At 37.5% G+C, this 25,865-nt stretch overlaps 1 protein-coding gene across 1 annotated transcript in view; it reads right to left on the reverse strand.

The window, feature by feature from the left end:
* Positions 1–2,324: 2,324 nt before the first annotated feature.
* RYBP (RING1 and YY1 binding protein) overlaps positions 2,325–25,865 on the reverse strand; it is a 72,326-nt gene continuing 48,785 nt past the window's right edge. Inside the window, exons 3-5 of the mRNA XM_011381005.2 lie at positions 6,935–7,111; positions 6,746–6,844; positions 2,325–6,335 (exon numbers count right to left, since the gene is read on the reverse strand). Coding sequence (XP_011379307.1) covers positions 6,083–6,335; positions 6,746–6,844; positions 6,935–7,111 — 529 coding nt within the window. The 3' untranslated portion in view covers positions 2,325–6,082. The remainder of the gene's footprint in view (positions 6,336–6,745; positions 6,845–6,934; positions 7,112–25,865) is intronic.

The raw sequence follows: 25,865 nt of genomic DNA on the forward strand, positions 1-25,865 counted from the left end.
GTCAGGTGGAGGCGATAGTCTTACCCAGTTGACTCCAAAGGTATATCCTGTTGTTTCTAGGAATCACATCCCTTTGGTGTTTTGCCCTATTATTTGAGACTCCCTGAGGTGGATAGAACCAGTGTGACACCTTAGGCAGGGACCCCTGTCTGGCCTATATGACTGGCAGTCCTGTGGGTCTGGTATTTAAAGCTATAATGGTCAACACGGGCCTCTTGGTCTGGTCCACTTTTGAACATGGAGCTGAGCCTTTTGAAGAGTTGAGTACTAGATACCAAGTTCTCTTCTTTGACTCCTAAAAGCCTCTCAGTCTTCCTCTTGGAATTCCTCTGGTTCCAGGGAGGGCCCACAATTGAAAAGTTGATTAAAAACTGCCTTGTAAAGTTCTCCAGTTGCTTTGGGTGGGTTTTGTCCAGGGCAGGAATGCTTCACAGGAACATGGAGTCGTGATGCACATGTGTTGCGGTTCCTGAGTCTCAATTCAGCTGAAAAAGGGTACTGTGATTAATGATGTCTGGCACAAGCTTGAGGGAAATCAGTGGTGGATGGTGTCACTTTTTTGCCAGGTCTAGGTCAAAAGCATCTGCAGGAGTGGGCCATTTTCAGTCTATACCTTCCTCTCCACACACTCATCCCCATTTGCTATTTTTATGGCACAGCACTGATGCGTAATTGGGACTACTATAGAGCCTAGTCACTGGAAGCCTTACATGGAACCCCAGCCCCAGCCTCGTGGTTAATGCCTGGAGAGAAGGCAGATTTACCACGCAGAATAGTAACACCTGGATATCTACTTTCACTCCAGGGTCTACCCATACCTGAGCCCTACTCACTTTCCAGACAGGTCCTACAATCTTTTCTAGAAAAACCAGAGCCTTCCCTGCAGTATTCAGTGGTCCCTGTCTACTGAGCTTTCTAAGGGCACTAACGGCAAGCCAGATTAGACCCTGGCTCTTGTTGATAATTAGCAAATAAGACCTTGATAAAGTTTTTAATCCTAACACAAGGATGGCTCTGAACATTTCCTTGCTATGGTTTTAAGGTTTCAGAATAGCTCTTCAGAACTGCTGGGAGGTCAGGGACAAGATAGACCAAGGGCCTCCCTGCCATCCCTCACCTTTGCTGCCTCATGCAGAGGCTGGCTGGTTTTTATGCCACAGGCCTATGAAAGCAGAGCATAAGCTTGGGCACTTTCCGGCTTAAGACATCATCCTACCCTGGAGCAAGATTAATTCAGAAGGAGCTTCTTACCACAATGGTCACACAACCAACAGCCATGGAACTCTTCAATGGGGGTTGGGTCTGAGCATGTGGTTATCTTTGCCTCCTTTCTCATCCTCACAATTGGAAAGAACCCACACTCTTCCTAAAAAGACATCCTTGCACTTTCATTGTATGGTCCAACCTCTTGCTGCATGCCTGCATCTAGTGTGGGAAGTAGCTTCCATCCTCCCCAAAAGGTGATACCAGTGCTACCAGCTGCAGGGATCCTCAGGGGCCTCCTCAGGTACAAAAGCAAGCTGAGGGGCTGGGGGACTGAGGGGAAAGGGTGAAATGCAGCCTTTGCCTTATCTATATCCTACAGTGACCCTTGCTTGAGAAAGACACCATCTGATCCCTTCAACCCTTCCAGATCCTCCCCAAGACTTCTGAGGAGCCAGACTTGGGTTGTGACTAGGTACTAAATAATGACAAAGAAGAATGGAGTCTGCCAAGTTTTTTTTTTTTTTTTTACTATGACAAACCCATTTTCAAAGTAGGATCCTGCATCATCTATATTCTTCCTTTCAGTGTTAGCTCAAGTACTGAATCAGGACAAAGTGACAGGATGATCTTGAAGTTTTTAAAGTGGTTTCCACATTTTTTGTTAGCAGCCCAGTGGCCTCAGCAGCATCCTCCAGCAGAGGAATAAGCCAGCTTTGCTTGTGTGTCTTCTAGGGTTGACACTGCCTTTCCTTTACATCCAAGTCACAATTTACCTAACTGCAGTTGGCCAGAAACAGGTTCTTTTTAAGGTTTTCAGTATAGATTGAATTAACCATGTCAGTCATCATCTCCATTTCCTTCTTTCTTCAAATCACTGCAATGTATTTCAAAGGATGAACTTAGAGACATTAGTTTTCTTCCAAAATTCAGTTGTTCATTTGTTCAATTTTATTTCCTGCTGCAGCTATGTACTGAGACATGCAAATCAACTTCTGCATCTGATAAACAACTCCAGTTCTTAGATTACTATTCACACTGGGAATTTTCCACAAGTCAAAACTCGAGTACAAAAAGTAACTTTTCCTAAAAGCTAAAATCTACACACACAAAAATAAAGATTTCAATGTAAATTTTACTATTTTATTTGTGAAAAAACTACAAGCAGAATTCATAAATAGACATTTCTATTTAAAGCAGGAAAATGATAAAGTGGCTTCTAATAACATAGTCGTGCACATGCCAGTTAACAGGAATATATTAACATCTTTTATTTGCTAGACAAAGAGCAGTGTCCAATATAAATTTCCCCCAAACATTTAAGACCTGTGAATTTCTGACCAGTTCACAAAACCACCAACTGACACTTTAGCATGAAGAAAAAAACAAACCTAAGACTGTCAGCTCTAAAGACGTTACAGAGCATAAACTTCCAAAAGCGTTATACAAGCTGTCTTTCTGGGCAAATGAAAAATATAGCTCGTATAATACATTAACAAAAATTCACAAGATAAGATTATGTTTTGACATACTTAACAAGCATTCTCTATTTGTCTCCAACAAACAAAGCTAAGGAAATAATGTAACCATCTTTACACAGTAAATTAAGGTTACAAGTCATACACAAGAACAGAACTGCTTGCGCATTAAAAACTGTTCAGCTCCATTGTCATACTCTAAATGTTGGCTCTTAAACCATTTTCGGTTACATACAAGCAAAGGTTATTATATATTCAGCAATTAATAAATTTTCAATAATTTAAGATATGGTAGCTTAAAAAAGTAGACTGAGAATGGTCTTGATAAGGCAGGTGAAACATCTTAGTGGAACTAAACTCACAGAAGCTTCTGCCAATGTTTTTAAATATCCAGATTGAAACTCAAAAGGTTTTGATTAAAATATTTTATGGGTGTCAAGATGTCTTTTTTTTAACTGCATGACTTAAGCAGAGCACGTCAGATAAGCTCTGTGTGTGCGCACGCACGAGTGTGAAAGATCACGTGTTAAAACAAATGGAAACTTGCAAGCATTAACACTGTGCTTTTTTTTTTTGCTTTGTTTTATAACCTGCTTACTGTGTCACTGAATATACCAAGTATTTCTGGCCCTCTTTTATATATCTTTCTAATCTACACTAGTGTTTTTACACGCTGCCTACTAGTTGTAGGGCAAACTGCAAATTCAGTAAGTTATAGGAATTCCATTTCCAGAATACATGCCTGAGGGAGCTCATCAATTTCAGAAATTAAAAGTCTAAAGTACCTACCACCTCACTAACCTCAACAGAATACACAATGGCAGCTAAAGGACAGGTCCAATAACATCCAATTGCTGAGAAAACTTCCAGTTAGCTGCAGTTTCTATCAAAATGGCAACTTCATCCCACCTGTTCTAAAGCAACCCTCTTTCTTTCTTCACCCTTTCCCATTTTTTTAAATTTATTCTTTATCATGGAGGCAAAACCAAAAAACCAAGACATTGGCAATGAATTAGCAGCCTATGAGTAGCTGGTTAATCAGCTTTTTCCACTAATCTATGGGGTCCAATCACTTTACATGAAACTAATTTTGAAAAAGTACACAGTGTTTCTGAACAAAGTGCATACCAACACTTATTGGTTCAAAAAGCAGTGCAACCCACAAGAGTTTGGTGGCATTTAAATTTTTAAAGTTAATTTAAAAACTTAGCAATTCCTATCTGTGGAAAATAAATATGGCTGACTAATTTACCCTCCCTGAGACCCTTAATAAAAGGAATATTAAAACTTTAGAAGGAATGTCTTTGCAATACCCCACTGATATTAAAATGTGGATTTAAAATTCATAGTCAAATCACTATGTCTTATATAGTCTGATGCTTACAGAAAGCATCTTATTTCCTTTGGTTCATTAATAAATACTTTAAAAATGTATTTAGAAAGATAAGCATAGCTTGCATCCCAGATACAAGCATTTTTAAAAAGAGGGGAATATTGTTCATGCATTTGAGTAGGACTACAGCAACAAATGGCACTGCTTTATAATCTTTACCTTTGAAAACAGAATTTAAATCATGGTACATTAGTGACTACAGAATAGTTTTAATGTAAATGTGAAAGGAACCTTTCCTGTTGGCTACTCAAATCAAGCTGTTAATTTTTTTTTTTTTTTTTTTTACTAGTTGCCTCCACAGACAAGTTACTTCTATTCTTAAGCAAACTAGGTTTTTCACACCGAAATGTGGTGCTTCCTTACAAATGAGCTGCCCTCTCATGAGTCCCTAAAGTATGATGATCAAATAAAGGAAGGTAACATCAAGTCCCCATGCTTGAAATGGCTCTAAAGTCTATGAACTCTGCGGACATGAATGGTTAAAAGTCAAGGACCCTAAATCCAAAGTAATACAAAACATTTTTAAAATGAGGAATCATGTTAGTGGTCTTTGTTTTTTTTTGTTTGTTTGTTTTTTTTGTACGACAGTAAAAATATAAGCAAAAAGAAATTTTAAAAGAGTTTACTCAGTCTGTCTTTACATTGAGGAAGAAAAGGTCACAGGCTCCCAGGAAGTATGAGCTTTCCCTGCAGCTCTGGCTGCAGCACTTAGAACATTCACTTGAGTTGCTTCTCTCACAGCAAGAATTGAGAAATGTCTCTAAACACTGAAAAGCTCCATGTCTGGACTGAATGTGTGGTTGATAACCTTTGTTCAGTAAAATAAACAATGGTAGATTTTTAAGAAAGAAAAACAATTCTTACAACCAAATTGGTAGGGTAAGGGAAATAAAGGGACATGAGGCAAACAAATTTCAGTTACAAAAACCACCACTGCAATGTCACATGCAAAGTGGAAACAGGGATTTGCTTCTTGTGTGGACCAAAAATACAGTTTAGACAGTTTTAATTCTAAAACTAAGAGACAATTTATAGATTTACCTCAGACATGAGTAGAGGTCTAGAAAATGGATGGAATTCAAGTTATAGAATACCATATTTTCATGAGTGCTTATGTAAGAACAGCAATGTTAACATGTAACCGTAATTTACACGAATACTTGCCATTCTGGAGCTAGTTTACTTCTCAATGATAAAAGCCCTCCCAACTAAACCACTTGTGATTTGTCAGTTATTCCATTGCAAATGCAGGCTATCTGGAGCAGTCTTTAAATTTGAGATCACAATGTTTAAAAATATATATTTTTATATCGTCCAGTACTCTTTAGACAGATGAGAGAGTCAAGTTCCCACGTGGGTTGGAACATACTTCATGTAAAACTGATTTTAATTTTATTTGTAGTAGGGACTGTCCCAGATCTGTAACTGTTCAATGTTGTATTCACTTCACAGTGTATCAAGCACCAGCGTTGCCATGGATTGGTTTCAAATAACCCTTTATATATAATTTTATATATATATATATAGTTATATCAAAACTGATAGTACATAGTATAACTGGAAGAAAGAACTAAACTTAAAAGGATATGCTGATAGGATGGAGTTTGTGAACACAATAAATAAAAGTTCCCTCCCCCTCCCAGACCACCCCCCAAAAACAAACAAACAAACAAAAAAAAACCCAAAAAACCAGTTATAATGTACATGGAAAATTGTGCACAGCAGATTTTTTTTTTTTATAAAAAGTAGATTCAGGAGCACATCCAATTATAAATGATTGTTAGGAAAATCATATAAAACAATGGAATACATAAAAGTGTCAAGAGTAATTGTCAGGGTGCGAAATTCCTCGGTGGCCAGATGCCCATGGCAAGCAGAAATCATCCTGGCAGCATCACTAAGAGGTCGATGTCCACAGAAGATTCTCCAGGGATGCAAGCAGCATGGGCAGGTGGAGGATTTGAATTTCATACCCTGATTCATAGTTTTCACAACTCCATGTGCAATTTCAGAAAGATTCATCATTTACTGCTGACATGTCGCCCTTTGGCGTGGAGGAGCGGGAGGAGCCCTTGTCTGTGCTCTCCGACCCCGAGCTGCTCTGGTTCTGCTGTTCTGACCCTGCACTGGAGGTCACTGTGGATGAGGATGTAGAGGACGAGCGAGTCTTTTCCTTAAAGTCTGTAATAATGACGGTGACGTTGCCCACAGTTACTGCCAATTGCTGTGCAGTGCTCCTATCCACGTTTTTCAGTCGGGGCCTGAAAGCAATTGGGAATAGCCAATTAAATAAGCTACAGATTAAAAACGACTTCTGGCAGACAATCATCAATACACTCACATTGCATGACACTGTGGCACTGAATCCTAATTGCTACCACACATGCCAAGCTTACTACAAAATCTGTCGAATAACCTCAGAAATAATGGAAACTATCATCAGTTACAAAGCTTTGGATCACTGCAAAATTATTACCAATTTATCTGTCTCCTGTTTTGGTGACAGTGATATAAAAGTAGCTCACATATATCTAAAAAGTTAACTGTCCCACATCTCGTTCTTTACCCCGCCCCTTCTTAGCCTACAAACCCACAGGCACAAAACCACCCTTGATTATGAATAGGTTAAATCAGAGCAGCACTTTTAGTATTTCATTCTAGTTTCAAATACCTTGAGGTGTGATTCGTTTCACTGGTCTTGGTTGTAGCATTTGCTGACTGTATACTGTTTGCTTCGCTAGGAGGATCTTTCAGAATATCAGACTTTGGTCTAAAGGGAGGGATACCAAAAGAGGCATTTAAAAAATCTCTTTGATTCACTTGCAAAGTACTATACTGTGCTGAATTACCCAAGACTTACTTTGTTTTCTTGTTGGTATTTTTCTTGGTAATGCTAGGGCTAATTTCCTTATCTTTCTCAGGTTTCTCTTTGTCTTGCTTTTCAATTTTCTCCTTCTTCTCCTTTTTTGGGGGTGGTGGAGTGGCATACTGTTGTGCCACCTGTTGTGCCACGAGCTGAGAATTGATCCGAGGTTTCCTAAAACATTCAAGGAAAGACACTTCATTACTTGCCTAATAAATACTTCTTTAAATTTTTTATTTTAGTCTCATAAGTTTTTAGGTATTTATTTTATTTCTGGTATCTGACATCTCAAAATTCAATTATATGGTGTCATTTCTATATTACTATATTTTTATGTAGCATGGATGAGTCCATAAAGCTTTTCCTCTTTCGAATTCACTTTTTGTACATCTACCTTTAATGACATAAACACGTATGCTTAAACAAACAGTAAAAGTTTTTCAGCCAATAAAAAGGGACACTATTTCTTTGAGGGTCAAGTAAACACTGCTTCTTTGGAGTTGTTAAGATTATACTGACAGCTTTCAAATACCACTGCAGAGGGTCAATCTCATTTTAAATAAATAAACACTGGTAATCCCTTGAAAAGAGAATAAAATTAGAAGTGAAACATTCACTTCTAAATCTAATTATTTCAACTTGGTCTGCTCCCCTGCAGCTCTGTGATTGGCACAGATAACACATATAGAGCAATAAAAGGTAACTGTGGCTCATACTAGTTCCCAAGGGGGTGAAGACTGAAAGTCACTTAAAAAAATTCTTAGACAAGTGATACATTCACTGTGCTATCAATCATTATGTCCCCACCAATCTCCAACTGACACTGGCACTTAACACTGTTGTTTACAAAATCTAAGTAGTGCCAAACACATTTCACAATGCACGAACATTAAGACCCAAATGGGAAAGAAAGGAAAAGTCTATGCATTGTTTCTATACAATATTAATTTTCAAAGACATCCCATCTAGATTGACATTTTATAACATAATAAACTCTCCAAGTTACAAGGTAGGGACACAAATATTCAAATGGATCCATTCATGAGACATAACAACTGGCTGCCACAATGTAACCATCCCCTCTTCGGATCCTTTATCTCCCTATGCATTCCCCAGGATGGAGGCGCAGGCCAGATAAAAGTAACTGGATAGAAGTCTGGCTCATCCATGGGAGAGCCAGTAGTGGGGGACTGGAAAAAAAAAATAAAAAAACAAACCTAGAAAAAACAAAGCTTCCTTCTGAAACAATTCTGCCATTTACTGGGCTACTAGAGCACCTCTTGGGAGCAGGTACGATGTAGCTGAGAGGAATGCAGGACGAGGGGGACAGATGCTTACTTCACAACTTCATCAAGGAGAGCCTGAGCATAGAAGGCACTGGGTTTGTACTAAGTGTTTCAGTACTGGTTTGGTGGTAGTGGGACATTGCCAGAAAACATACCAACGAAGGAGCAAGTTTCCTATCAGCCTCCAGCAACACAGGCCTTAGTCATGCGGTGGCACACCATGAAAGCCAGTCAGGTACACCTCAGCCTGGATCACAAATGGCCTCACTTGGCACGGAGCAAGGGATTCAAACACATATGTGAAATATCCCTAAAGAGAGGGAGGAATGTACTTACTCTAAGCTTGGATCCCAAACACAAGACCCCATGTGAAAGATAACTTTCTCTTTCTTAAGTTCTAATGAAGGCAGAAGTCATTCTAACACATTCTACTCCTTCAAAGAGAAGTATGGCTGTGTTAATACTCAAAAGATAATAACCACTACAAAACAATTCACAAGCCCTTGCTGGGGACACAAACAGATCAGCCATCTACAGGGATTACAAACGGTTTAAATCCAAGTTAAAACGAAGTGCCATACACTAACCAAGACTCAGGTGTCAAAATGAAGTAACTTAACCACAGTTAATACAGTGAATAAACCATTAAAATGTTATGAAAAATTATACCTTGAGGGAGAATTTCAATTAAGCCAGTATGTTTATTTTACTCCAAGGAAATCCGATGTAAAAACAAGGACATTTGGACACCAGTCCAAGAGTATCTTCAACAGAGAAAGACTCAAAGGTATGCCAGATGCCTTGCCCCAGAGAACTCTCAGCCTAATCACCAAACCAGGCTCATCCAATGCGAGTTAAAGAGGTGCTTGTCTCATTCTAGGATATACTACAATGTTCCATGATGTCACTTACCATGTTGCACTGAAATTGCCAATCAGCTGTTTACTCCTCGATGGCAAAACTACATCTTAATCACCTTTGTTGCCATGGCATTCAACACAGTACCAGGTACTCAATAAAATTATCTACTGAGTAAGCAGAGAAGGAACCAACACTGCAGAAAAAGACAAAGCAGGATGAGGACTAAGAAGAGGCTCAGCTTTGGTGATCAGAAGGTCACTGCTGACTTTTAGAAGAACAGGACACATGGGTAAGGGCTACAAAGATTAAGGGATTAAAGGCTGTCAGAGGAATACAGAGGTGAGAAAGAGGGACCCTTTCCCTTCTTCGGTGCTAAGGGAAATTTAAATCATGCTGTACATTGAAAGAGGGAGAAAGATCGAAGGCTGACAAGAGACAGGGATTAACTCATGGGGCAAAGGAGAGAATAAACACAATCAAAGTCCTGGGAAGGTAATGGGGACACTTTCTAAGACAGACCAGTAATAGTTTCTACTACACAACTGGGAGGTTATGGGCAGAATATTAAAATGAGAAATCAGAGAAGAGTTTTGGAAACTGTGGACATTAGAAGTGGTACCTAGTCTGGTGAGTAGCAGGAACTAACAGCAGAAAAGAGAACTGGTGATGAGCAGAGAGAAAAGGAGTTACTGGTAAGTCACAAATTGACCTTAGTAGCAGGAGTGTGGTGTGCCTTATAGAAGTTCTCAGTGTCTACCCAGACATTATGTTTATCCAGAATGGATTATTTCTTAACAAGGCCAGTTTGCCAAGATACTGTGAACAGGTGAGGTGCCCACCTTTGTATTTCTCCCACTGGCAACCATTCTCTAACACTTCGGCAAATATGCTCTCAGAATTCTTCTTTAGCGCATGTGTCACAATCCAGTATCTATAGCACAAAACCTCCATATACAAAAGGTAAAATTATTTGTAATTCATAATATGCAGCATGTGTGCCCAAACTGTGCATGTTCTCACTTGTTCCTAAGAAAATGAATGTTTGACTAGAATGGTGAAATAAGCATTTCTCTCCTCTACTGGCCAACCAAAGCAAAATTTCACAAATGAAAAATCTCAAGGCTATTTGGGATCTGACTGTTACCACGAAATATGGGGTGTCTGCTAAAACCATAGGTACTGTTTCAAAAGTGTTGCTGTGTTCTAAATGTCATATATGTCCTAAGCAATAACCTAACTCTTCAGTCATCATTCAACCTTTCTCCACAAAAAAACCTCAACTACAAATGAGCATTTATTACTTTAATTATTTCAAGTGAGTACCCCCAGGGTCAGGCAACACGAGTGAGGTAGGGAAATACACTTCATTAATTTTCAAAGGGCACACCGTTTCTGAACGAAGTGCATACCAACACTCATTGGTTCAAAAAGCAGTGCAAACCTTTTGGAAGGGGAGGGTAAAGAAAACTAGAAGGGCTGGCCACCAGTATGAGACCTCCAAGACCTATTGTTCTTACAATGAAGGTGCTATCCTATCAGAACTGTCTGGCAGCTCTTGCCATCTGCCCTCTCCTCAGTTCTAGGCTAATACACTCTGACTGCATGTGAAAGCATGGGAATGGCCAGTTTCCAGTATTAGAGCGACACACACTTCGCTCCCATGAGGCCATGCCACCTTCTTCAGATTAGATATAACAAAGTGAGTCTAAAGGAGGAGAGGCAGACATCTTTTCACAGCTGTCACAGGACAGGCACACCATGAAGCTAGAGTGAGCACATTTTCTAGAGGAGAAATTATTGTCCATCTTACAAATTAAGAAAACCAAGAAGCAGAAAAATTAAGAAATTTATCTAAGGATTACACTTAAGTGCCTGAGCTGGGATTTTTAAACCAGATCCATCTGGACTCTCCATGGATTCCTCTAATGAAGGCAACCACAGATGAGGCTCTCCACCTTTGAAGAGCACAAACTTGTTTTTACATGTGCATGGGGGTGGGGAGAAGGGTAATGTGACTCAGGCACAGGGTACGAGGGATGAAACACCCAGGGTCAACCCAGGCTACAGTTTTGTAGACGACTCCTGACAGTCCCATTACCTTCACCATCCTCACTCTGGCGAGAAGAGAACTATTGGGTTGTCCTTAAGGAAAGAGAAAAGGGCTGGAGGAGTCGAAAAGAATGTTTCCCACTGCCTTTGGAATATTGTCTGTAAGGAATGAACCCTTATCACGATATTTAACACTGCTGATTAGTGAGACATAGTTACTTCCCACAGATTCACATTGCTCAATGAAGTCTTCAAGTGTCACACAACAAACTAAATGGCTTTCAAAGGGTCAATTCTTTAACAGGTAGCTGAGAGTCTGGGTTCCCCCCAATTACCTAAGTTGCCCAACTAACAAGTCTTAAGTAAGCAATTAACAGCCTTCACAATACAGTGGAAAACATTAGATGACAGCGTGTGGCTTATAGCTTTTGGTGTCTAAGCTTCCAATGAAAGCCAATCAACTACCTACCAACAAAAAGAAACAACAAACAAAAAGCCCTATTTGACCAGAAGTACTATATATGTAGTAAATAGGGGACCAGGTTTCCTTTATGAGTAAGTATGGCACCAAACAAGTTTATCGTATCTTTTCAAGATTATATATTTTTATGGGAAAAAAAGCTGTCTTAAAATTATTTTATATATCTATTGTATTTCAATAGTTTACAAATGAAAATCTGCTATGAAATTTCAATGCTAGATCTGTCTTTAAGAAAAATGTCTATTTGTACTTAAGCAGCTAATATTTCAGAAAAGAGTCCTTTCCATAAAAAGTGAAGCAAATCTTTATCTAGAGACATCTTAATTTTTGAAAAGGAAAATTTCTAGAGTTCAAGCATACATAAATAAATGAACATAAGTGAGAGCACAAACAAGATATCTTATATCTTACAGGACTGTTTTGATGTGTACTCGTGCCACTTCGGGAGAACACAGACAAACCATGTTTTTTTTAGGAAAGGGTAATTTTCTCCCATATACCTTTTCCCTTTTTCACTTGTGTATTCAGGGGAACTTGAGATCTTACATTTCTCATGTACTTCTTTCTAAGTCAGCTATCACAACAAGCAGCAATGCAAAACCATGTTCTGTGATTCAGGCAACAAAGATCAAGAGGCATCCCTAAATTTTACATCCAGATCTCTTCTAAAACTATCATTTGTGCATTCCGCCCTCAATGGAATTACATCTGGTGTTTCACTTTTCAATTAAAATACCCCAAAGGTTCTGAAATCAGATAATCAACTCATCCATTAAAGGAAAAAAAGGTACATTACAACTTACAAAATGTCTTAAAGTCAGCATTCACTCACTGCCCTTGAGCTCTTTGGACACTGTCTTTATATCCTCCCAGCCCCTTTTTTTGCCTTGGCAATCTCGTAGTTGAAGAATTAGCAAATTCAAGGATTTAACAACTCTGAGAAAGCCTTTCCATTTAGCTCACTCTATCAGGGTTCTTTATGATAGACATCATGGTACTGTAATTAAAAAGAGCCTCTCCACAGGACCTGTTTTCCTGTCTCTACACTCAAAAGGTCATTCTATACATGTGCATTGGGCCAGCTAGGATAGACTTTACTCCCACCAACAATGACTAGACTTCTGTATTACTTACTGATGCCCCAAAACATACCAGTTGGGAACACTACAAAGTACTCTGTGCATGGATGGCCATTACTCAAGAACACATGCTGACTGAAATATTTTTAAAATGAAATGGGAATAACAGTAAATTCAACTTCAGGGAATTGGGTAGGCCACATGTGTCAAAATGCTTTCTAAACTGCACAATTTTTTTCTTTGCAAAAGTACCTTGCTGAAGCCACAAAGGCGTTATTTAGTAAATTTGATCTTTGGATTAGCCTGCATCCAGTAATACATTCCAAGTTGCAAACAATCAAATTCCAAACACTTTTGTGGAACACATCCTTTTTTAAATTCAGTAATGCCAGAATTTACCTCTAAGGCAATGTAAGTGTTAAGCATCACAGTTTGTCTATCCCAACAACATTAGTGTTTAGTCCCCTAAACACTAATGTCCTCTGGTTTTGATGACTAATATCGTAAAGAGGCCCTACTTGTTTTCTATTCATTTTACCTACCACTCCCAATCAATTCTATTTTTTAAAAAACACCAGAGAGCTCAGGAGAAATGCTGGAATAGAACACTGAGTTAGGGTTCCAGCTCCAACGTCAATGACCTTGAGACCTTAAAAGGAGATATCAGACTTTGTTTTGAATCTAGAAAATATATACTTATTAATAAACATATTTAAAGTAAAAAGGCTACCTTTAGGGCTTTCTCCTCCACCTGTACTTTTCATTTATCAACGATTCGAAAATATAAGTTAGACGGCCACTAAAAAAGGGAGAGGCTTAACAACCACCCACCCAAGAGAATCCGAATCTCCAGACTATTAGTCTTGGTATTTTTTCAGCTATACCAGACTAGGCTGAGTTTTTAATATAAGGTTTTAATATCTTAAATTTTCTGTACCTTTTTAAATCTGTTCAGTATTACTAAGAATCACCAATGTGATCAACCAGCCCAATGAACAACAGGTGAGGAAATAAGGTAGATAATCTGATTTAGAAGTAAATTCCCAGGGAGTTTCTAGGTAAATGCTTTCTTTGCTATTATTTTAAAGAGCTGATAATCTTAACAACACTGGACAAATATTCATCTGTTCAGCTATGGGAAGATGAAACCACACAACATCTCCAACCTAATTCTTCCCTGATGCAGGATACATAAGACCTTGTTGTGCTTGCTAACTGTTAGTCCCAGTGACTAGGGTGTCCTTTTAGCTTGCTGTGATTCAGGCCCATGTCAACATTACTCAGACCTAGCTGGCTTTGCTCTGGAAAGATTAGTACTCATGGCCTTCCTCAAACCTGCTCTTGCCACAGTATCAGGCCATGCTACATCAGGGTAATAAGGAACATGCATGACTTTGTGACCCTCACTAAAGCCAGCCATCATTATAATATGGATAATTAAAAAGTCAATTGTCACTTAACTTTTGTAGAATGACTTCAGGGTGACCTGAAGCGGTCTTAGCTTGCATTCTAGGTTACTCTTTCCCACAAGTATACATTCAAAACAGTATACATTCAAAGATACATACTTGTGGGAAAGAGTAACCTAGAATGTAAACTCTGCTCTGGAGACTTTTCAGGAGAATCACTCAGCTCAGTACAAGAAAACTAAAATTTCCCCTCAAATCTGACTCTAATGATCAAATTAAAAACAAACAAAAATAAAACCAAGCCATCCCCTTTCTCCCACATATCTTTCCTTCTGTCATCTTCACAAATGATAGAGAGGATATGGACTTCCTTTGGACTTTTATCCAGGCCCTGCTACTGAGCTCAGGTAAATTACTCAAAATGGGAATGGGGCCACACCTACTTAACAGGGTTGAAGTCAAGATTAAGCGAGGTAAAGTTCATTTAGCTCTTGTCATAGTATATATACATAGAACACACAGATGTTCAACAAAATAATTCAATAATTCCCTTTACAAATAATATGTACATTTCAAAGCACTACTTTTCCAACTGTAGATGTGGCTACCATCTCTCCTGAGCTACTGGGAGATAAATAAGATGATTTATAAATGAAAGAAACTGGCAAGTCTTCCCCCAGGAAATGGTTCTAGAGACATAAAACCTTCACATATGTTAGCATCCTACAGTTAATTATGACATGCAGCAACAATAGCAGCGCTAAGGATACTCCTTGCGATAGCTGCCAATTTTTCTGCCTATTTCAGAGAGATATGGTTTTGCGGATATTCTTTTAAAATTAAGATGCCTTTAGGAGGCCACGAGGCTTCGAATGTACAATATACATGGTACTACACACATTCTCACCGGATAGAGCTTGTTTAGGAACTGGCTCTAACAGAACATACACATTTTTAACTTAAAAAACAGCAGAATTTTAAATGCTCTACTCTAGATTCAAAATTATCATTTTGAACATTCAAATGTCTCTTATGCCCTGAAAACACACTTATTTAACATAAAATTGAGCACCACTAAGTATAGGCATTATAACTTTTCTGCAACTCAGGAACATATATTCGCTAAGTAAAAAGAACTACAAGTGGTTTAGATTCTTGAAAACTAAACACCCACTATCTAAACCAACCTGGCAGCCAACAGATATCTTAGACCAGTGGTTGTCAAAGTGTGGTCCAGAAACTCCCAGGGGTCCTCAAAACCCTTTCAGGAAGGGTCTACAAGGCCACTATTGCCGTAATTTATTTTCTAAGACATTAATAAACTTTTCAATTTCCAAAGACTACGTGGCATGTGACACCACTGCTCTGACAGCTAATGAAATGTATGTTTGTATATTTTTGTGTTTTAACCATTTCTCAGTTTTAATTTCTGGTGTGGAAGTTTCTACAGACATAAGCCAACATAAGCAAAAGTTCTTTGGGGTCCAAAACAATTTTCAAGAGTATCAGGGATCCTCTGACCGAAAAGCTTGAGAATTGCTACCCTAGGAACATGCTAAATATTTTTCTGTGCAAGTTTGCTTCATTACAGGCAAAGAAAGAAGAGACTTTCTTCAGAAGAAAACTTCTAAAACAACTCAAGCTTAAATTTTTTCTCAGCAAAATTTCAAAATGGAAACATGAAATGCAGCATCACCTCCGATTGCAGATGAAGAAAACATTTTGAAAATAAAGTTTTAAACTTACTAAATACCAGAATGACTTCTAAGAAGTGGGCTTTAAGAATTTTAATCATTGACTATAGATCTGGCTTCCTTCTATGTCCTTTCACCTGTGGTACCTATTGTGGTCATTCAAATATTTTAAGTAAATGTCCCATAATAAATATGCCCTTTAGATCTCCCAAAGCATTTCTCCAAAACCAAGCTCACTGACAAAGGTACTACTCAGACCAAATCCTCCGCAAGCAAAAGACACTTGCTGAGGATTTAGTGTGAGTAGTATTTCAGGCTCACTGGCAAACTTGAGGCAGTGTTAGTATCACAGTAGCTGCTGATACTGCAACTACAGGTGTGGTGGAGCGACACCTTTCTTCCATTGCCTCCTTTAAGAGGAGGAAAAGCCCTTGTAGGCCTCTGATCCCTACTCTCCAGGTCAGCACTTCCTGCTTCGTAAACCCAGTTCAGGTAAAGGAGCAGAGATGTAACATTCCTTGCACCTTCTCATCCTCTCTGTTTCACCTTTGACATTCTGGCTTATGTTTCCAAATTCATTAAGCAGACTTTTCCTGGTGTCTACTATATGCTGAGGCAGGACGCTGTTTATGCTGGATGTGTGTGGTTGTATGTTAATTTTCTAAGGAGTTGATAAGATATGACACAAAAGACTCCAATGGCCCAGAGCTCAGGTGAAGGTCTTTTATGTTTTATGGGGTGCTCCTTGCCGCACAAGATGGATCACAGGACTTATCAGGTGAATAAGTAATTCACCTTCATTTTCTGTATTTATTTTAGAACCTAGCTCCATGATCTTGGATGAGTTACATGCTGAACTTGTTTCCTCACTGGTTAAAAAAAAAAATTAGAATAAGTGACCTCTAAGGTTCCTTTAACTCAAGACACTTGTATTAAATATTTAATAAAGATAACAGAGTATTTGTTTCTAAGGCACAGGCAAGTCTGCAGTTTATGTTGTAACTCATTTAGTTCCTTTTTTTAAAACAAGAATAAACATTCATACATGAGGTACACTCCACGAACTATACTGTTGGGTTAGTGACTTTAATATGACTTCTCCCTCTCCTCCAAAAGACACAAAATTACCTTATAAATCAAGTCAATTATTTAAAAAGAATCACAGAAACTACAAATCTCTAAGCAAACCATATCTTCAGGTGCAAATAAACCTGATAATGAATCAGGTCTTTCTCCAAGAAACACTACTAAAGCAATCCAATATGTTCTGCAAATTACTTTATAGCTGTCAAAGATCCCATTTAAAATGCATTTAACCATTTTGAAATTACAGCTTATGTCACAAAACTGGGCACTTGCAAAAAGCACACAAAAGAATTAGTAATTCTTCAAAGAGAAAAAGGCTATTAGATAATTCAAAGAAATCGCAGGTCTAACAAATCAGTTGCCCTCTTCAGGTCTTGTTTTTTCCTCACCTGTAAAATTATTCAACTAAATTACGGTAATCTTTAAGGATTCCTCCAATTTAATCCATAAAACAAAAATGTGCATACTAGAAAATAACGGTCCTAACAAACAACTTAGTTCATAGTCAAATTATGTTATAATAGGTCTCCTAAATCACTGCTAATCAAAACTTTTCTTAAAGCCCATCATTAACTCAGGATTGTCTAATGCATGGTTTCTTAACCATGGCAATGTTGATATTTTGATTATTTCATAATCTTTGCCATGGGGACTGAGTTTGTGCATTGCAGAATGTTTAGTGGCATCCCTGGCCTCTACTCAGTGGATATCAGTAGCACAACTATCCCCAAGTTTTGACAGGCAAAAATCTCTGCCAAATGTTCCCTGAGAAAAATCACTGCCAGTTGAGAACCACTGGTCTATACAAGAATATAAGGGGATAGAAATATTTACAAATATGGGAAGGTAGCCTAGGAAAAAAATAACACTTCTATCAAAATTTTATCAAAAAGTCTCTGCCAAAAACATCTGTAATGTGTTCATCATTCTAACTGGTAAGGATTTAGGAAGAAGAATCTCAAAAATTCTGAATACACTGATATTGTGTTTTTTAAAAAATAAAGTTCTATACTACATAGCACATAAATTTACCCATCATAAGGTATATCATTTACATTTATTAAACATGATGTCTTTAGTTATTCTATATATAGCTAAGCATCACACTTTCAGTAAGGAACGTTATCAGTTCCTCAGATCTAAGAAACATTATTTTACTGTGGAGTACCTATTCTAGGGGGAAAACCCAAGATAAAGTATAAAGCAAAACCTCTGTGTATAATACCATGAGACCAGTTCAATCAATCACCAACAGATGCTTGAGACTATTTGATGATCTCTACACAATTACAACTATAACAGTTAATATCATCTATACTGCAGACATTTCAGGTTAATCATTTCAGGTCTTTCAGTTCCAGTAAGGGAAGGAAAATTTTAGAGTCTTATTACTTCAAATGGTTGAATTATATGTGAATGAAGGTGAAGACTCTGAAACCACCTAAGTGTCAGCTAAGACACTAGCACTGAGTTTGAAAATTCCTTCAACTCAGGAAATATATTTTTGTTTTGCTGGAGCAGTAGGGGACAGTGACATAAGTTGAAGATAGGAATTCATATATCAATTTAAATACAGTAAAGTCTTTTAATTAAATGTTGATATTTGTTACACATGGATGAAACACTTCTCAGAATAACCAGAAAATCATTAGAATTATTTGGATAAGAACAGAAACTTGAGTAAATGAGAAAAATTTGAGATCACTGTCAATAGTCACATATGATATCCTAACAGGTCCAAATATGCACCTTATCTTGGTGTCTAGAAATAAGTCATGCAAGTATCAAAATCCACTTTAGCTAAAGAAAACATTTGTGGAAAAATTTTGATAACCAATTCTTTCTAGACTGTACTCATAATTCTGAAGGACCAACGGAGGTGGTGTTTAGGACATTGCATTAGCAAACATTTCTATAGAAAACGTTAATTCTGTGCAGCCTCTACCTATGAGTACTTTTCTTACACAAAATTCTCAAAAGAACTCTCCTAGCAAATAAGTGTGGTGAAATGTCAAATGAATATATAATAATGGGTACTGTCTAATGTTTTCAGTGTCAAATATTCATGACTGCCAAGTCCAGAACACCTTCTTGGGAATACTCTGGTATATTCTCTCTCCTCTTCCTCATTCTTCACATGCCACGAGGACCTCAGAACACTGTCTACCTACCTCATAAAAAAAGTTTCAAATCTATTCTATTGCCACTTCTACATATTCACTGTCTTTTACCATTCTGGTTCAGGACGTACACACCTTCCTCCACAATGTCCTATCTGGTCATTTTTCGTTTTCCTCTAGTTATCTTACAGAACACTACTGACACCAAAGATCCAAAAAAGAAAGTATAACTGTCTCTTTCTCTGCTTAAAACCTCTGCCACCACCTGTGGCTTACAGAAGAAGTAAACCGTAACTCTACCTTGGTATATGGGGCTCCTCACAATTTAGTTCCAACATTCCTCACCAGCTTGCCTTTTCTCCATTCACCACTATTCCAGGTTGCTTCTCAGTTCTAATTCAAGCCACAGGACTTTATAGGTTCAGAAGATACTTTTTACCACTTGCTTATTTGCTTATCTGCTGATCCCTTAGCTTCTGAAATGTCCTTCCCCATACATCACCTGCAAAACCTACACCTACTTTAAAATCAGCTCAAATGCCACAGTTTTCCCAATTTCTCCTGTCAAATAACAGTCTGCGTCCAGATTTTCTGGGTTCCCACACCACCTCTATCACTCCATGTTCTCTACATGATAATATGACCCTACTTATCTCTCTCCCTACTAGATTAGGAACATTTCTGAAGCAGTACTGACCTTTAAATTTTATGCTATACTTCCCAAACTTGCTTCAAAGTAATTGTTTCCTGAAAGCACTGTTAATGCTGGCTGCAAAAATGTATGTCCTCTACATAATATGGTGCAGACAGCAGATGCTCCATCAGCATGTAACGCAACACTGCATTATAATGCTGTACTTAACAGTCTCTCTGGGCCTCAGAACTGAGGGACTCTGTATCACTCATCTTTTATACTGCCATTCTGGAGCAAAAGGACTAGGACATAGGAGGTTCTTGATGAATATAAATATCTACTCCAGAGATAAACAGCTCCCGGTTTAAAAGAGGGAAAGAAGAAAATAAAAAATAAAATGCTTCTTTTGAGTCTTCTACATACATCATCTCAATATTCTCACAACTCTTTGAGGTTATTGAAAGAATCAAAGCCCAAAGGTCTAAAGACAAAAAAAAAGGCTAGAGCAAGTACAGTTTAACCCAAGTTTATGCTATCCACTAATCCATACTGCCCACCTGATGAACCCTGAGAAGGGAAACAAACTGAAGCCAATGAAATGAGGGAAACAAAGGAGAGTGATATATTATTCAAAAGAGAGAGACAAAGTTACCAGGAAAAAATAGTAATAATTTTAAAAGCTGCAGCAAATGAAGGCTGAAAGTAGGTCTCTGAATCTGCCAATCAAAGAGGTGTTTCTCGTTCCTTCACTAGATTACACTCATGGCCCTTAACCCTTCACCTTTTCTCCTACCTTAAATATCCCAACAACTTTAATATATTCCACATACACTTACAACCATACAGGTATGAAAAAAGCAGACTTTAACATTCTGTTCTACAGTGCCTATATTTTTAGCTATCTAGAGCCAAAGAACTAGGACAAATTCTTAGGAATTCAAGTCTAAGTCCTTCATGAATGCTCTTGGTCTTTTCTGTTTCTCCACCAAAGTAAATGAGATCTATGGATAGTTAACAATTGGCTTCTCAAAACATGGCACAATTAATGTTTGCTAACTTAACCTGAGAGAAACCACATTATCACAAGAATAAGTGCTGTGGCATCAAGTGGGATTCTCACACTATCAGCAGGCTGTCCGATTACAAAGAATTACCTTTACCTAAATCCATAGCTTATAAAAAGGGATATTTGAATGAACTGGGATGATGGTATAGTACATATAAGCAAGCATCTGCCATCAATCTCCTACAGAAAGTTTTCAAGTTGGTATTCCACTCCAAATTAATTATCTGCCTTTGGCATCAAAGTAAGCCAACTGGTAGCCTTGTAATAAGTTTCCAACAAGGTAAAGATCCTATATGTTCCATAAACAACTTTGAAATGTCTTTATTTGGAAATGACTTCTTTCCTCTTAAACTAAATTTAAACTACAAGTGCACTGTTTTCAAAGTTTTGCTTAAAGTCTCATTCACTAACTTAAAAAGATAAAACACATTTTTCAAATGCTTTTTCAGAAGTCTGAAGTTTTAAATGTTTCATTTTGAACTGATGTGAGAGTTGCAAAAATAGTACAGTTCCTGTATACCCCTCATACAGCTTCTCATATCTCATATGAACATAGTATAATTATCAAAACCAGAAAATTAACACCAGTGGAATACTTAACTGGACACTTTCTTTGTTCCTCACAAGTTTTACTACTAATGCCCTTTTTCTGTTTCAACATTGTATTCAGGCTCCCACATTGCAGTCTACTGTCATTTGTCTCTCATATCTCCAATAGCAACTTAGTCTCTGTTTTTGATGGCCTTGACACTTTTGAAGAGTATGGGTCAGTTATTTTGTAGAAATGTCCCTCAATTCGGGTTTGTCTAATTGTTTTCTCATAGTCAGAATGAGGTTATACATTTTGACAATATCACAGCAAAGATGTGTGTCTTTCTGGATGCATAATACCAAGAGGTTTATGTTTCTATATCTTATTACTACTGGTGATATTAACCATGATCACTTGGCTAAGGTGGTATCTATCATGTTTCTCCACTTTAAAGTTACTATCTTTACCTTAGAAGTGATATTTTGATACTATATGTACAGACATGCTGTTTCTCCTCAAAACTTTCACCCACTAACTTTAGCATCCACATGTGGATTCTGCAAAAATTACTATTGTTTTTTGTTTGTTGTACTTTGGCCTAATGGTAATTTTATTTAGTTCCCCCTTTCCTTCTACATATATTAACTGGAATCCTTCTGTAGGTTAAGAGCTGTCTCTTCTCTCCCATTTATTTACTCAATTATTTTAGTATAAATTCATGGGCATTTATTTTATCCTATGGGTTAGATCCAGTGCTACCATTATTTTATTTTGTTGCTCAAATTGCTCCAGCTTTTGAAGCTGCCACCGGAGCGCTTCCCTTCAGGTTGAGTTTGATTAACTCCCATCCTTTTCTGAGCCCTTAAGAGTTCAGAAATCTTTAGGAACAAATGTTCCTTAAACTATTTTACATTCCTAAGCACTGTATTCAAAGAGGACCATTATATACCAGCTAGGGAAGAAACAAAATACTCTAACTTCTCAGTAGTGCAAAGTGGTAAATTCTTACATTCTATCACAATTAGTATGATATTCCAGACAGCATAACTATTAACAAAAGCTGGGTAGGGTCTAAGCAAGTGGGAGCTCTGAATCTCATGAGTGTATTTTTTCAGAAAGTACTCTCTAATCTAATGCCTCTACTAACAGAAAACTGCTGTGTTCTAAAGACATATTTGATCCTCAAACATTTTGTGGCCAGAGGTAAAAATGACAGGAGGAATGATAGATTCCAGTTAGTCAAACAAAGTGTTCTCCACAACATAAATATAAAATTACATAATTTCTACCCCCTGGTATTCTGAGGAGGGAATGGGACAAAATTTCAAACTCTGGAACAATCTGGAGATATTTTGCCCAGGAAAAAGGGTACAAGAGCCAAGGCTGAATGGATGTTCCAAAGTAAGTAGCCTATGGTGGAGGTAAGTAGCAAAGAAACCATTCCTTTTGACTTTACGGAGCCCTCTTCACAGCTCTAAAAGAACTACTACACACTAGTGGTACCTCCAAAATTACTCCACTTGCTTACAGGTACATGATCACCTGCCATCCAAACAACAACAAAAAAGAGGGCTAGAAAGAGTAACAGGTGCTGAGGTTTGCTGACTTAGCCACTTTTTTTGCCTAAGATAAATTTTAATTTGGATACAACAAAATGCACAGTGGTTTTAAGATTGGGGATAGTGATTACACTGCTGTATACATGTGTCAAAAGTTATAGTTTAACTTTTGACACATGTATACAGCAGTGTAATCACTATCCCCAATCAAGGTTCCTTTGTGTCCCTTCCCAGATAATCCCACTCCCAGCTCCTGGAGGCCACCAATTTGTTTTGTGACTATGGAATAAACGTGTTTCCTGGAGTTTCGCATAAATGAAATCATATGGAATATATTGTTTATTTTGTGAATGACTATTTTCATTGAGTAAAATATTTCTAAGATTCATCCATGTTGCTGTGTCTTTTATTTACCCAGTCTCCTACTGATGGACATTTGGGCTGTTTCCAGTTTTCAGCTATCATGAATAAAGCTGCTTTGAACATTCAAATACAAGTCTGTGTGTGGACATGTTCTCATTTCTCTTAGCTAAAACACCTACAGCAAGTGTATATTTAACTTTATAACAAACTGTCAAACTCTTTTTTAATGACTGAACCGTTTTTATATTTCCTCCAGCAAAGTATTGGCATTCCAACTGCTCCACATCCTCAACAACACTTGGCAGGGTCAGTTTTAATTTGAACCATTCCAGTGGGTGTATAGTAGTATCTCAATGTGGTTTTAAGTTGCAATTCCCCAATTACTAATGATGGTTGAGCCAACTTTCTGCCTAGGATGTACTTTTATACAAGTGTAGCTGATGGCTTACCAGGAACAATACATTTTTACAATTATTTGTGTAGATCAACAAGCTTCCAATATGATTACTGTTGAAGCTGGGCAATGAGCAGGAAGTCTGTTGTCTTTATGTTTGGGTTTAAATTGTGTCCATTAAAAAAAAAGTTAAAATAAATAAACCAGAAGTTTGCTGGGTTGCACACTCAGAGATTATCTTAATTGAGGTACAAGGACTCAGAAAGAAGAGAATAAAAGTAAAAAGACAACTATTGGCTAATTTAGGCACAGAGTAATGGAATAAAGCCTTTTTGACTCTGAGCTGAACAACTTTTCAAGAACCTACTATCGACTTTTAAAAATTATCCCCTGGCCCAAATGAGGAACTGTGTATATTATACATAAAGGTTTGTGAAAATCAGCAGATAGGTGACAAGGCAGCTATCATGGAGAGGATAGCTAAAGGGATATGTAGCACTTTGGATGACAATGAAAATCTGAAGGGGTTCGGTGAACTGGAATACCAAATTTGAAATCAGAAAACTGGATTTTACATGATAGCAATATTTATGGAGATAATCTGCTTGCTGTATTTCTTAATCTGAGTGTAACTGGCCTAGTGAAGAGTGATAGATGTTAAGAAAACAAAATTTTAGCCTTATTTCTTTTATCGATTTGTAGAATGACTTGTAACAAACCACAGCCTTCAGCCTCAGTTTTCCCAACTGTTATAGAGAATACCTGTCCTATATTCCTCTCAATATGGTTGAGGATAAAATGTTGGAACCAGCCAAATAAACACTTGGGGGACAAAGTATAGAAGAGCTATGTTGGCTTTCACATTACATATATTCATAAAGCAAATTCAAGTTTTAAAAACTTTGGTTTTAGTAAAAAAAGAATATTTCTCCAAATTTTATACTAATATATGCTCCAGAGGGTTGATGCTAAATACTCCAACAAGAAAAAAAGACAAACTTTAATCGCCATACTACATTGATTGAGCACCACCAGTAATTCATGAGTAAATTTTCCAGATAAGTAAACCTGCCTAATATCAAATAGTTTTTTAAAAATTAGTCTTTAAAATTGTACTTAATATTCTACATGGAAAATAGTTTAACTTTCCTCTGATTCTTTAGGCTGCTATTACAGTAAGAATCCCTGGAGAAGTATGTACAGCTGTTCCACACCTGTATAGCAAATGCCACTGTTTTCATGGTATGCATCAATGAGTGTGTCCTATAGTTATGCCATTTGTTACCCTTGGAGCTGTCCATTGTTCCTGCTGTTAAGAGCCATCCACAACACCACCTCATTCTGGGAGACTAGAATGCACTTCAAAAAACCATGCTAGAATTGACTATAATTGTTTTACATATTACAATGCATTTAATTTGTGACTACTAATTCAGCATTTTCTCTGAGTATCTTTTAAAGAAACTTGTTCTTGTAACTGGATTAAATCCATCAATCATAATAATTTAAAACTTCTTCCCACACTCAACTGTTTTAAATAGATAAGCTAGACATGTCATCTCAATATGTACGTTCATCCTTAACTTAAAATCTAGTAAGGAAAACTTCAAGAAGACACAAACACATCAATAATCATGTTCATTCTGTAGGTATGAAATATTGTCTCGTGGGAATGACAAATACAGCTAACTGAGACCAAAACCCTTCCATTCAAATAGCAGCTAGGAAATATATTTTTGATTGGTATGGACATGGCTGAAGACATTATCAGACTAACCAATAAAATCTTAATCCCAGAAGAGGTATTTCCTACCCAAGAGATGACCTATATTCTCCTGAAAAGAACCAGCAAATTTAATTCCTAATTTTACAAGAGCACAAAACACCAAATAATATTCCTTAATTATCATTTTAACTTACTTGTTGTGAATAATAACAGAACTACTGCATTCAAACTTTTCAGCTACTGAAGAATATGATGAGCTCCCTGCTGATTAGATTTTGGCAAAAATGAACTATCCCATACAGTTAAGAAAAAATATGAACATGTTTTAAAATAGAAAAATGATAAGGAGAGCAAGTGGTTTAATTGTGGGAGGAGTTACAGCATACAATGATTTCCCCACTAATTTTCTGAGTGGTGAGTAGCTATCCACAGTCCAATATCCACAGGTTGCAATGACTACTCTGGACAAGGGAGCTGACAACTAGTCTCTCAGGAAGCACCTAAGCTCCTGAAAAGCCCATCTGTGGATCAACAGGATCTTCTTGCCTGAAACCCCAATTCTGTCTGTGGCATCGCTGCATTTGTGAGA

This window comes from Pteropus vampyrus, unplaced genomic scaffold (genome assembly GCF_000151845.1).
Source record: "Pteropus vampyrus isolate Shadow unplaced genomic scaffold, Pvam_2.0 Scaffold420, whole genome shotgun sequence".
Lineage (NCBI taxonomy): Eukaryota > Metazoa > Chordata > Mammalia > Chiroptera > Pteropodidae > Pteropus > Pteropus vampyrus.